Genomic DNA, 14,534 nt, shown 5'->3' with positions numbered 1-14,534 from the left:
CGCACAGCTGGGGACATATGACATCATAGGTACTGCTGTGGGAAATGAGCTAGTGGGTCGCATGGCCATTCCCTTTTTCCTAATTATATAGCTTATTCGAGTGAAGTGCGCGTTAAAAATTGTGTCAGTATGATTCTAACGAGGCAATCTGTCGAATGAACCGAACTTGTGGGTTGTCTGCATGGCCGCTCTAAGCAAAGGCAAGGCAGCCAATTTTTCTGTTTAGACTGCCTTCATGCACACAGTAGTGCTCTATTACTCCCAGAAACTCATTACGGGACTCCTGACATATTTACAGTTGCAATAAAAATCAGAAATAGAACGAATAATCATTGGACACTCCACAATGTCCAAAAACAAAGGAATAATGTGCGAGTGAGCTACCTAAAACACTGCGACAGAAGATCATATACATCAAGGCAACTAATAAAAACCATGGCTAGTGCATAGCCACTATGCAGCTCATTTGTTAAGAGCTTATGTGCGTCCCCACAAGTTGGCTGTGTAAACCCACTGACACCTAACAGAGTCCAAGGTTCGACGAAAACACGTCAGGGGAGGGTGATTCATTGATGAAATACAAGCAGGCACTCACCTGGTCAAAAACAAATAAATAAAGATGCCTTGGGGCCCCTACTGGCCCCTTGTTCACAATGAAGAGCGGGTGAAAGGTCGCGACTATCTATAGGTTCGGTGGCGCAGATTGCGCATGTATATCTCGGGGAGATTACCCCGCTACCGGTTAATCGTGTTTTTAGTTGGTTGAATATGCTCTGATTCTAAAAGTAGTCGTGTCGACAGGCGCTTCTCTGATGCGATTATGCTTGCGGAATCCTAATCGATGGGGTGGTCAGTAGCCAGGTGATGATCCGCCAAGGGAATTTGAACTTGCATTGCCTTTTTTGACATCGTTCTGGTGCTATTGAATTCTTTTAAAAATTTCCAGTTTCACCTATGTAGGATTAGGAACGAAAAAGAGACGCCGACCAGTCCAAACAAAACGTACTGAAGTTTGGGCTTCCAGCACGGAAGCCTTGTTCACAATAAATGCATCACCAGAAGTGGGTCGTTTAAGTGGGCTTAAATAATCGCTGCAAAGAGAGTGCGTAGATCGGGTTTAGATTTCCGTCGTTACATTTGACTGTGTTAGATGTGGTCTGAATGATTAGTGATTCCAGATGTAGCCGTGATGCTGTCACTTTTTCTGTAGCGACGATTCTTGCATTGTCCCAATCAATCTTGTGGTCATTCACGACGGCGTGTTCGGCTAAAGCATTGTTGCGGACGCTTTTATTCTTTACGTCACGTGCGTACTGCTGCAGACGATTCTTATAATTTCCTGATTCCCCGATATACATGCCACTGCAGTCTGCACAAGGTATCTCGTATACCACACCGGAGAAGTGCTCCTTGGGCAAGCGGTCCTCGACTCTCACGAGCTCATGGCGCATCTTTTTGGCTGGAACGTGGGCCACCTGCACGTCATATTCCCGTAGGATACGTGCCAAACATTCACTTGTTCCTGGAAGGTAGGGCACAGGAGCTCGCTTCATCGGGGCAGGAGGCACGTCCAGTTGTCCCCGTCGGGTCAGTTGGCGTTCCGTTGCGTTTTTAAAGTGCCTAGGGTAACCGCAGCTAGCCAGGTTGTCCCGTACCTTTGCCGTGTCCACCGCCGCATCCTCGGGCTTCGAGCACAATCTTTTCGCACGCTGCAGTAGCGTGCTAACAACAGCCGTCTTGCGGGAAGCGGGGTGCACGGAGTTGAAGTTCAGGTAGCGGCCTGTGTGCGTTTCCTTGCGGTACACGCTGAAACGTAGCCTCTGGCCCTGCCGAGACACGAGGACGTCCAGGAAGGGAAGTTTGCCATCGGCCCCCTCTTCTGACGTGAACTGAATGGCACGTTCCATACTGTTGAGGTGGGCCAGCAAGCTGTTCGCCGCGTCTTTCTGAACGACGCCAAAACAATCGTCGACATAACGCAAGAACACTTTTGGTTGAGGGGCAAAGGAGGCTAGCGCGCGTGCTTCCAGCGCTTCCATAGTCAGGTTCGCCGCCGTGACCGAAATAGCGGCACCCATTGGAGTTTCCTGCCTTTGCTTGTAAAAATGGCCTATAAAGACGAAGAACGTATTGTTGAGGCAAAAATCTAGAAGCCTGCGTAGTTCTGGCACATCCATCGGTGATCTCTTGGGCAACGTCTGATCAGCCTCGAGAGCAGCGGTGCATAGGTTGACAGCCAGGTCAATCGTAATGCTCGTGAAAAGGGACTTCACGTCGAAGGACACCATCAAGTCGTCTTTCTCGATCACGGTGTTGCGAGTCTTCTCGACAAAATCGAAAGAATTACGAATGTGAGTGGTCCCTTTACCGACGAGCGGAGCCAGAACTTGGTGCAGGGCCACCTGTCGAAGTTCCTGCACCAAGTTCTGGCTCCGCTCGTCGGTAAAGGGACCACTCACATTCGTAATTCTTTCGATTTTGTCGAGAAGACTCGCAACACCGTGATCGAGAAAGACGACCTGATGGTGTCCTTCGACGTTAAGTCCCTTTTCACGAGCATTCCGATTGACCTGGCTGTCAACCTATGCACCGCTGCTCTCGAGGCTGTTCAGACGTTGCCCAAGAGATCACCGATGGATGAGCCAGAACTACACAGGCTTCTAGATTTTTGCCTGAACAATACGTACTTCGTCTTTATAGGCCATTTTTACAAGCAAAGGCAGGAAACTCCAATGGGTGCCGCTATTTCGGTCACGGCGGGAAACCTGACCATGGAAGCGCTGGAAGCACGCGCGCTAGCCTCCTTTGCCCCTCAACCAAAAGTGTTCTTGCGTTATGTCGACGATTGTTTCGGCGTCGTTCAGAAAGACGCGGCGAACAGCTTGCTGGCCCACCTCAACAGTATGGAACGTGCCATTCAGTTCACGTCAGAAGAGGGGGCCGATGGCAAACTTCCCTTCCTGGACGTCCTCGAGTCTCGGCAGGGCCAGAGGCTACGTTTCAGCGTGTACCGCAAGGAAACGCACACAGACCGCTACCTGAACTTCAACTCTGTGCACCCCGCTTCCCGCAAGACGGCTGTTGTTAGCACGCTACTGCAGCGTGCGAAAAGATCGTGCTCGAAGCCCGAGGATGCGGCGGTGGACACGGCAAAGGTACAGGACAACCTGGCTAGCTGCGGTTACCCGAGGCACTTTATAAACGCAACAGAACGCCAACTGACCCGACGGGGACAACTGGACGTGCCTCCTGCCCCGATGAAGCGAGCTCCTCTGCATTACCTTCCAGGAACAAGTGAATGTTTGGCACGTATCCTACGGGAATATGACGTGCAGGTGGCCCACGTTCCAGCCAAAAAGATGCGCCATGAGCTCGTGAGAGTCGAGGACCGCTTGCCCAAGGAGCGCTTCTCCGGTGTGGTATACGAGATACCTTGTGCAGACTGCAGTGGCGTGTATATCGGGGAATCAGGAAATTATAAGAATCATCTGCAGCAGCACGCACGTGAAGTAAAGAATAAAAGCGTCCGCAACAATGCTTTAGCCAAACACGCCGTCGTGAATGACCACAAGATTGATTGGGACAATGCAAGAATCGTCGCTACAGAAAAAGTGACCATCACGGCTACATCTGGAATAACTAATCATTCAGACCACATCTAACACAGTCAATCGTAACGACGGAAATCTAAACCCGATCTACTCACGCTCTTTGCAGCGATTATAGAAGCCCACTTAAACGACCCACTTCTGGTGATGCATTTATTGTGAACAAGGCTTCGGTGCTGGAAGCCCAAATGTCAGTACGTTTTGTTTGGACTGGTCGGCGTCTCTTTTTCGTTCCTCAGTCAATCGTAACGACGGAAATCTAAACCCGATCTACTCACGCTCTTTGCAGCGATTATAGAAGCCCACTTAAACGACCCACTTCTGGTGATGCATTTATTGTGAACAAGGCTTCGGTGCTGGAAGCCCAAACGTCAGTACGTTTTGTTTGGACTGGTCGGCGTCTCTTTTTCGTTCCTAATGTACCCTCCCGGCCAGACGGGATTACATCATGCTCTCGATTTCACCTATGTAGGATGCGTCGCAATCCTTGCATGGAATTTTGTAGGCAACACCGGGGAATCTTGATTTTTCTAAAGGGTCCTTCACGCGTACCAGCTTCTGATTAAGCCTGTTCGTTGGCACGTGTGCAATTTTAACGCCATATGTGCCAAACACCCTTGCAAGAGCTTCACTGATGCCTTGCGTGTAGAGGACGGCAGCGCGGTTTTGCCTGTATTTTTCAGGAACCCTTTCGGGGGAGGCAACTGAAGCCCGCAATTGTTGCGTCCTCACAAGCTTTGAAGGGTAGCCATTGCTGCGAAGGTCCTTCCTTACCACGGCTAGCTCTTGCTTGCGCAGACCAGGCTCAGAGCAGATTCGTGATGCGCGTGAGAAGAGTGCAGCGGCGACGGAGCGTTTTTGGCCTATAGGATGCGCAGAGTCGAACCCCAGGTATCTACTCGTGTGGGTCGGCTTTCGATACACACTGGTTGTAAATCCTTGGGCCGACCATCTCACAAGTACGTCGAGGAAGGCGATCTGTCCATTATTTTCCTGTTCCATGGTGAACTGGATGCTTGGAACACAATAGTTTAGATGCTCAAATAAAGGCATTACGTCTCGGCGGTGGATCACACAAAAACAGTCGTCTACGTAGCAGACAAACATCTTGGGGCCGCCTTTTACGAGTATAGCGCAGAATTTTCTAGAGCCTCTAGGGCAACATTCGCACAGACTACTGAAACGGAAGCTCCCATCCCTGTTCGAAACCGCTGGTCCGTTGAAAACAAAATATATGTGTTCTGCAGGCCAAATTCCAGGAGACAATACAAGTCTTGCGTCTCAATTGGCGAACGTGAAGGCAGAGATGCATCGTTCTCTAGTAGATCCTTGCAACTCCGGACCGCGTAATTTTGCCTGGAATTTGGCCTGCAGAACACGTTTTGTTTTCAACGTATAATGTTACAAGCAGCGGTTTGGAACAGCAATGGGAGCTTCCATTTCAGCAGTCTGTGCGAATATTGCCTTAGAGGCTCTAGAAAATTCTGCGCTATGCTCGTACAAGACGGCCCCAAGATCTTTGTTTGCTACGTAGACGACTGTTTTTGTGTGATCCACCGCCGAGACGTAATGCCTTTAATTGAGCATCTAAACTCTTGTGTTCCAAGCATCCAGTTCACCATGGAACAGGAAAATAATGGACAGATCGCCTTCCTCGACGTACTTGTGAGACGGTCGGCCAAAGGATTTACAACCAGTGTGTATCGAAAGCCGACCCACACGGGTAGATACCTGGGGTTCGACTCTGCGCATCCTATAGGCCAAAAACGCTCCGTCGCCGCTGCACTCTTCTCACGCACATCACGAATCTGCTCTGAGCCTGGTCTGCGCAAGCAAGAGCTAGCCGCGGTAAGGAAGGACCTTCGCCGTAACGGCTACCCTTCAAAGCTTGTGAGGACGCAACAATTGCGGGCTTCAGTTGCCTCCTCCGAAAGGGTTCCTGAAGAAGACAGGCAAAAACGCGCTGCCGTCCCCTACACGCAAGGCATCAGTGAAGCTCTTGCAAGGGTGTTTGGCACATATGGCGTTAAAACTGCACACGTGCCAACGAACAGGCTTGAGCAGAAGCTGGTACGCATGAAGGACCCTTTAGAAAAATCAAGATTCCCCGGAGTTGCCTACAAAATTCCATGCAAGGATAGCGATGCATCCTACATAGTTCACTGGAAATTTTTAAAAGAAGAATTCAATAGCACCAGAATGATGTCAAAAAGGGCAATGTAAGCTGAAATGCCTTGGCGGATCATCACCTGGCTACTGACCACGTCATCGATTGGGATTCCGCAAGCATAATCGCATCAGAGAAGCGCCTGTCGACACGACTACTTTTAGAATCAGTGCATATTCAACCAACTAAAAACACGATTAACCGGTCGCGGGGTAATCTCCCCGAGATACACATGCGCACTCTGCGCCACCGAACCTATAAATAATCGAGACCTTTCACCCCCCTTTCATTGTGATCAAGGGACCAGTAGGGGCGCCAAAACGTCTTTATTTGTTTATTCGTTTTTGACCAGGCGAGTGCCTGCTTGTATTTCATCAACACCGAACTAACCCGCCTGAATCACCACTTCATAGACATTGAGCAATTCTTTGAATTGGTTTATTGTAGCAAGCTGTCTTGTTTATTTCCTTATTTTTTTGGCATTTCCTGTCTCATTTGAAATTGGGAGACCAGATAGCTTTTACTACGGGTCATGCACTGGTGACAACAAATATTTGATTTCACTTTAAACAATTTTGAGTTCTGTTTTACTGCTCACCAGCCAATGACCTGAAATATAAGAGGCTCTTAAAACATGTGCTGGCATTTCTTTCCTGCACTGTAGTACAACTAATCATGACTTTTATCATATTTTGTTCACAAATTGTAATATTTAGAAAGTATTCAGCTGAATGAAAACGTTATTTCAGAAGCATGCGCAATCAACAAGGCCTCAATGACTCTCACCACGTGGTTCACTTGTTTCCGTCACAAATAACCTGATTGCAGCCACATTCCACCCAAGACGAAGGTAACATACCCTCTGGGATGATGAATATTTAAAATGCCTTACGAGTAAGTGCTCAGCACATGAAATTGTGGCATTAAAACAGAAGATCCGTCTGCGGCATCCTTCACTTGGGGCAGCGCTTGATCACAAACTTCGAGAAGCTGAAAAATGCTCCATGCGCCGCTCCAGCCAGCAGAAACAATGCAGGACGCAAGTTGGTAGGTGGACCGTTGGCATCCTGCGATTGTGAAGATTTTTATTTAGTAGATGCTCTTTTTTTTGTACCGTTGTTCATTTTTCCTTTAACAAGCAGCTGAACTCCTGCAGGTTCTACGAATCATACAAGCATAATAAAATGCAGCAATGCAGAACAATTGGCAGGGTTACCTCAATTTTTCTTTTCTAGGAATGAGAACAATGTAGGTAATCTATACACAAATACAATCAAACCTTTCAATTTTTACCTACTTCACTCCTAACAAGCCCGCATACACGTTAGACATGTGAGAAAGCTGCTAAATTTATGCCCACAAACTTAATCAGGCATCAGAAATCGGCAGGGAACGACGTGTTACCTTTAAATGGCACTTTTTTTGTTCAAAACACGTAAATGGGCGAGAAAGGCCCATAACTATGATTTCGTACCCTTATCTGGAATGGTTTTCAGGCAATGCTTACATCTCACTTCAGTACCTTCAGGTGGTGGAGATCTTTGAAAACTCATTGCGGGCAAGTGGGTTGTGTTCAAGCTCTCGTATCTTGCCAGCATATGCTGGATTCCAGCATTCCCAATTCAACGTGACGACTTGAATGTGGTGGATGCAAGAAAGAATAAGCACACGCCAAGGGCGTAGCCGGGGGGGGGGGGGGGGGGGGGTCCAGGTGCCCCCCCCTTTCATAATGTTTTATGCCAAGGCTGGGGTGCGGTTTAGGCAGCCTGAAAAACCGCCTGAAGTCACCTGCAGTTTTAAGGACATTCTTGCTCACATAAAGCTGAAAACAAGGGCTATGTCAACGTCTGATCCCTGCGCCCGCTCCAGTTGCTGTACCTGTCAATATATACAGCCCGGCTGCATTTCGCGCCGGATACACCGATAAGCACCGGGAACCTGCCGCGAGCCGATCAAAACAGCCCTACTGCTTCAATGGCGGAACAGCACGGCCGGGGAATGGCAGAACAGCAGGAAAAGCCTCATATAGGCTTACATGTGGTCGGGAGCGTGTAATTCCTTGTCTTTACACTGGTACAAAGTATAATCACATGACAGAGCATGTCGCTGTATTTTGTTCAGTCAACTATCAATCCTTGATATGTTTATTTTTCTACCGACATCGCATTTCATTGACTATTGCAGATCCATAATTTCTGCTGCATAAAAAGCATTGCTCTGCCCATGTTGTATTTCCTCCACATCAACAAAACTACACAATTCTCCTTATTGCGGAGCTTTGTTTTTTTGGCACTATTCCACTGTTTCCTTGACCTCCCTCTTGGTTAGAATCAGCATTCTGTATTTGCTTAACCGGAATTTTACTGAAGCCATGTCTGTTTCGATTTAACAGATAGAAATATAATGAAATTTAAGAAACGTGCAACAAGCTCAACATTCAACAGCAGTGCAATAAGGTGTTCTGCTTAGCGCAAGTTTACTACTCACGTTACTAGCACAAAAAATAACAAAAGGCGATTACTTAAGGACGAAGACGCACGTTTGCTAGCTTCACCGCCATAATATACGAATGCGCCACATGTACAGTCCACTGCGATTCGATGGTTGTCGCGGGAAAGCTACTCTTTCAAACGAAGCAGAAAGAACACCAGCTTTAGCAAATATTCCATGCAAGTTTCGTTATCGTCGGCGTAATAAAGGGCAACCAAGTCCAAGTCTGTGCTTGATAACAACGAATGTACAGCGTGAAACCCAAAGGGTGGCAAGTCAGTCGTGCGGGCCATTGTTGTATCATGGAACAGCCAACAAGGGAGCGAAGAGTGCGAAATCTCGATTTTCATGGTTCCGAAACGAAACCGTGGGCTGGTGGCACGCTTGGCCGCTCGATGCTGGCGCGATAACCTTCAAATCGTGCTCGACTGTGCTTCATAGCTGACAAGAAAACTTAATAGTCCCTTTTCTAATTTTCTAAAGGAAAATCTAAAACACGAGAATCTTGATAGCAAACATTCAGTGTTGGCCTCCACTTCCTCCCGACGAACTTCGGGGACCGCGCGCCACTCACGAGCGCACTCATGATCACGCTCACGAGCGTGGGTCCGCCTAACCACCTGCTCTGCGGACGAATGATTCGCCCGTGGTCTGCCCATAGACCAGCGAGCGGGAATTTAGGTGATCATAATTATCATCACCATCTAAGCTCCTTAAAGGAGCCATGAAGAGAAAACACAAGTTTGGTTCATTCAAAAGATTGTCTCGTTAGAATCATACTGACACCACTTTTAACGTAAACTTCGCTCAAATAAGCTACATAATTAGGAAAAACGGGAATGGTCATGCGACCCACCAGCTCATTTCCCGCAACAGAACCTATGATGTCACATGAGCTAAGCTCTGCGATTGGCGGAGGCTGGCAGAAGCAGACGCCAATTAGGTAGAGCTTACAAACTAGACGAATGAGCGATTTGCGCTTAAATTTAGGGCACATTCTTTACAAAGCAATAAGAATGATGGGACAAACAGTGGAAGTTACGAAAGCACATGTAAACATAGAAGTACTGATGCGTTCTGCTGTTCGTACTGCGCACAGCATGCTTGGTTTAGCTGCACAGCACTGCGGGGCTTGGGGTTGTCTCAGACGACACTGGCCGATTGACGCAAGCAACGGTGTCTTACGTGACCCCATTTGTCGAGCGAGCACTGTTTCAGGGAACGAATATTTTCTCCCAGAACAAAAACAAGCCAGATTTAAATGCGGGCAAAAACAAACCAAACGCTTGCCACGGTATGGTGGCGCCATCTAGGTTACAGAACGTAAAAAAACGCGGGAACAAACGAACACCGCTGTACAGGGTGCAGACAACCTTTGAACGGTCCCGTGCCGCCGCAATTGGGCCAACGGGCTCAACGGGTTATTCTTTTCGTTTCCCACGAGACCTAGCAACGCGAAACAGACAATATGATTCAAACTTCTTCAGTAAACCGCGTTGCGGCGATAATTTTAGCGCGGTTTTGACACAATGACTTGCTTCGGCGGCGAGTGAGCAACCGAAAATGGCGCCGCCAGCGTATCTGGGCGTCTCTGCCCTGTACGGCGGATGCGTGAATGAAGGTACTCTAGGCTGCAGAGCGGTCGGTTCCTGTGATGTCATTTGGGACCACGAAAACGCACGATTGAGCGGGAAAATCAAAATTTTAACCTAAATTGTTTAATTTCTCAGTGAATAAAGCACCGTTTGTATCCGGACAAGCGCTGGGGGCACTATAAAACACGAAGTCTTTCGAATAAAACCAACTTGCATTTTCTCTTCATGGCTCCTTTAAGGTGGGCTTTACAGTTAGCGTTGAGCATACACAAATCGCATGTTAAAGTCAGTCATTTCAAGCTTCGTTTGCAAAACAACGCGCAAGATGCCTTGCCTACATATTTCCCCGTCCCATCTTTTGGTCGACCACGGTTCCCCCCCCCCCCCCCCCCCCCCCCGAAAAAAAATTCCTTGCTACGCGCCTGGCAAACGCCCAATCAGGAGTACGTTCAGCATGCACGTCGGTTGTTTAAAAAAAAGGGTGTAATGTATTGCTCAGAAGACTCAATGCTTGCACGCATCTTGGAGCAGCAACGGCCTTGGCAGATGTGTTTGAGTGGTTTTTCCTCTCTCATAACATCCACAGTGCTTTCAGGAAAAGCCCCAGGCCTAGCAATTAGCATGTTCCAGTTAAGAATAATGCTGCTGATATTTTACATTTTCAAATCTTTTTCTTTGTGGAAGGATGTTTCTTTATTGGCGGTACAGCACTAGCGTGCGTAAATCGCAGCCTTCAGAACCCCAATCAGGCCTGTTTAAATGGTACAGGCAGTTACATAACTATTTGAAAAAGTGGACTGCAAGGACTGTCAATTCACATGATAAACATCCAAAAAATAGCTGAAAACAGAACTGGTAAGGCTTTATCGAAGACTAAACTACAAAGGTAATAACATTTTTGTGTCACCACCTAAGAAATATGGCTTCACCGTAAACATGACTAACACCAGGAAGTTCGTATACATGGTGATTAACTGCTACGCCCACATTATGATTTTGGGTGAAACTTTTGAGTTTTCCGAAATTAACAATAAAGGTTGCCATTGAGCGCCTACATGTTAGGTTATGCATGAAACACCAATAATTGTTACGGGGGAGAGAACTTGTACATTCAAGTGATCGAACCTTATTCAAGTATGATAGCCCACTGTGCTACCAAAACTGTGTTTGAAAACTTACGTTCTGGCAGCCAAACACTGTTGACAATGCTTGTGGCTCTCGTCCGGTTGAATGGAGGGACGTGATGCGCTCAGACCGTCCAGAGGTCTAAAACGGGATGACACATGATTACCACACATGCAAGAATGGAAATGATTAGGTGCACGAATGTTACGTCTCGGGCAACACAACATTCAGCCAAAATCACTGCCCGCGTACCGCGGCACCGTACACATGGTGAGGTGGCTCGCCGCAAACGCAACGAAGCTTTCGAGGCGCGCACATTCGCTCGCAAACGATTCTCCCACGCAATTCCCAACACGGCACAAACGACTGCGGTGATCAACGAAGCCGAAAACGCTGCGCAGCACAGTTTAGAGGAGTAGCCGCCCGTGTTCTGATAAACTACGCGTAAGACGTGGTTCGCAGTGGTGAACTCTGAAGCTGTTCAATATAGTGCTGCGGAATGGGAAACGTTACTGAGTTACTGAGCGCCACGGCGTTACTGAGCGCCAGTGCGTTTAGCGCTCAATGGAAGCACCACAATCTTTCGCACATCGCCTTTCTAGAGACGAGCCCTCTAGGTTCAACCTCGCCAGTTCAGTTAAACAATTCACACACGCGTGCTCCTGTTAACGAATCCTTAAAGCGGCGATGACAGCTACAAACGACATCCAGTGACAAGAAAGGCGGCAAATGTGACGAGACAGCTTACCTGACAGAGACCACGCAGAGGAGCGAGCGACGTTCAGAGGCAAGCGCCAAGCGAAATTAGCCGTCTTCAGGTGGCAAAGTTGTTCTCAAATACTTCATCGCGAAGTCGAACACGACAGACACAACCGAAGACGACGAGGTGCCCAATTAATCATAATAACTGCGCTTGTTTAACCGCACACCACAGGAAACACGTAAACAATCCGATGAAAGACGGGTCACGGGGTATCTGTTCCGGAATCCGGCCACGCCGCCGCGCGCCGTACTCAAGATATCGGCCGTTGGCAGGGAGTTGCGTAAACAAATTAAAAATACAACAATAAATAATTACCTCTTTTACTGAATATAACATAATCTTTAGGTTTATTATTTACTGTGTGTATTATAATAAAGAAGCTTAGATATTTAAAGTTTACAAACACAAAACGCGAACTGAAGCTTATGGCGCTCGATTTGAACGTTAAAAAAAGCAGCAGATAGTAAGATAACACTGCGCAATGAAATTTGGCAGTGTTCTAGTGTAAGTAATCGTATTATTATTTGGCGTCTGTTTATTTAGCGCCCGATTTCATGCCCCTACCTCCCCAACTTTTGTTTTCTTTTGATATCTGCCTTGTTCTCCAACGTTGTTTCTGCAGGAGAAACTAGGTGGTCTGTTTATTGCATTTGTACACAATATTTACGGTCGCTAACAATAAGAATGGAATAAAATTGTGATTGCTAGTACGTTATAACTCCACTGAGTAACGAGAATGACTGTTGTCAGAGAGGGCTATGATTGTGCTGGTGGGGCAGGAGAGGTACAGGGAACGACGGAATGATGATACAGATGTCACAGTTCAAGGCTGTGCTGTGCTCCGTGCAAGGCTGTAGGAAACAAAAAGTGGGAGGGGGAGTGTTATTCTGTCTATGTCGTAATAAGCAAGGGCTGATATTTTTCCTGTTTCAACGTCGGTGCTGCCGCTGCTTTTTATTGAATTTGGCAGCTTTTTTTTTTTTTTTGCTTTTGAACATTTTTGACGAGGTTGGGTGGATGGTACAATGGGATGTCTTTTTGAAATTATATTGCATGCATGACCTCAATCAATGATGATCTGAACACCTTTTCCCCACCCTTTCAACACCCTTAAAAAAAAAGGGGCGTTGAGGTTGGTCAACACCCTTTTTTTCACGCAAAAAGGGTGGAAAGCTACAAAAGAGGGTGTTGAGATTCAAGAAAAAGGGCGTAAGGGCCTCCCAACACCCTTTTTTCAATTATTTTACGCCCTTTTTGGCCAAAAGGGTGTAGAAAAGTTTAGTGTGCTTCGTAGCTATTGCACGTCGAGATAAGCTTCATCGAAACGTATATTCTGTCTAACCGAGCATGGCTATCACGCTGAAAGTGCGTGAACTGCGGGCAGTTGCCGTCCGATAAAGCCTTTCCAACATCGTCTAACTGGTAATTATGTGTTATTTGGCTCAAAGTATTTGCACTGCGTTCTCGGGCAGGCAAGTTTTTGTACCTATCTTCTGCATAACAGACGCAATTAAAATCCCCAAGCAGAATAATGTATCTGTCGGTGTTCATGTGTCCTTCGATCTGTTCAAAAAAGACTGCGCGCTCGTTATCTCTATTTGGCGCATAAACACAAACAATCCTCCATCGTGTTTCAAAACAGGAAAAATCACAAATGGCTAACCGACCCGTTTCACTCACGATGACATCCTCTTCTACAATTACAAGGGAATTGCGTATGAAAATGGCACATCCTCCAGACGTGCCCACAGCATTACTAACTACCACATTATACCTCGAAGCAAAAGGTTGAACCATACGATCGGTTTGTTCTTGACTTTCTATCTTTGTTTCCTGTATTGCTGCTATGTCAACATCATTTTCCAAAAACAACCGACTTAGTTGATACTGCCGTCGTTTAGCCGAAAGGCCTCTCACATTCAGCGTGGCAATGCGAAGAGCTCTTTGTAAGTTTTGTGCCATTTACGATTAACGGTTACAATGCCCCTTGCCAACCCATTCATAACATATTGTGACCAACTCACTGTCTCAGTGCAATCCATGTTGACAGGGCCCCAGGGAGTTTTTGTTTCCCGGCGAAAGCGTCTCTCGTTCCACAACACACTGGCACAAGTGAGATGGCACTTAACTTCGTCGTGTGACATCCAGCAGAATCCGGCCTTCGACGCTAGGTCGGCGGCATCATGCTTGGGGTGCGCTCCGGGGGTATGTTGGGCTTTGGCTTGAACGATGGCCGCCGCGATGGGGCCGCCTTGGGGGGCGGCTCCTCCCCGTTGGCCTCGCTGGCATTGTGTCCGTCCTTGGAGTTTGGTTTCTGTGTCCTCTTGACCGTGGCTGTACCCCCGTTGGATTTGTCCACCTCCATGCTATCCGCCGGTTTAACGGGAACCGAAACCGCAGTTTCGCTGGCTGCGGTAGGAATGACGTCGTCCAGTGGCTTATCTGCGCTCTTTCGCTACTCCGGTGAAGCACCTTCAACTTTTTGTTCTGCGCTTTCGGCCTGGTTGGTGGGCGTGACCGTGGGCGTGACCACTACCGGCGTTGCCTCACCGGCAGCCCGGCTGTCTCCCGTTCCCGCCGTTTCCTCGGCGTCGGCTTCATCCATGATGTGATCGCTGATATCCTCGCGTAGGGTTGGGCCGGCAACGGTGGCGTAAGTCCTGACGCACTGGTTCTCTTCATGACCGAACCGACGGCACTGCGCGCAACGCGGGACCCGACATTCTCGTCGGATATGTCCAGTGCCACGACAGCGCAAACAAAGTGGCGCCCTCCCTGGCACCGCC

General features: G+C 47.8%; 1 protein-coding gene and 1 long non-coding RNA gene across 2 annotated transcripts in view; both read right to left on the bottom strand.

Moving 5' to 3' along the window:
• Nucleotides 1–6,100: 6,100 nt before the first annotated feature.
• Nucleotides 6,101–12,438, bottom strand: LOC144166884 (uncharacterized). Its single transcript, XR_013321786.1, has 3 exons — nucleotides 11,734–12,438; nucleotides 11,040–11,126; nucleotides 6,101–6,842 (listed from the first exon to the last, which is right to left on the bottom strand). It is a non-coding gene; the product is annotated as an uncharacterized LOC144166884 (long non-coding RNA).
• Nucleotides 12,439–13,915: 1,477 nt separating this feature from the next.
• LOC144155420 (uncharacterized) overlaps nucleotides 13,916–14,534 on the bottom strand; it is a 966-nt gene continuing 347 nt past the window's right edge. Inside the window, exons 1-2 of the mRNA XM_077686831.1 lie at nucleotides 14,221–14,534; nucleotides 13,916–14,157 (exon numbers count right to left, since the gene is read on the bottom strand). The exon at nucleotides 14,221–14,534 is cut by the window's right edge and continues 347 nt beyond it. Coding sequence (XP_077542957.1) covers nucleotides 13,916–14,157; nucleotides 14,221–14,534 — 556 coding nt within the window. The remainder of the gene's footprint in view (nucleotides 14,158–14,220) is intronic.

Source organism: Haemaphysalis longicornis, unplaced genomic scaffold (genome assembly GCF_048455015.1).
Source record: "Haemaphysalis longicornis isolate Haplotype H1 unplaced genomic scaffold, Haemaphysalis longicornis Haplotype H1 scaffold_1, whole genome shotgun sequence".
Taxonomy (NCBI): Eukaryota; Metazoa; Arthropoda; class Arachnida; order Ixodida; family Ixodidae; genus Haemaphysalis; species Haemaphysalis longicornis.
Note: the sequence above shows the minus strand (reverse complement) of the source record. Positions and strands in the feature narration are given on the sequence as shown.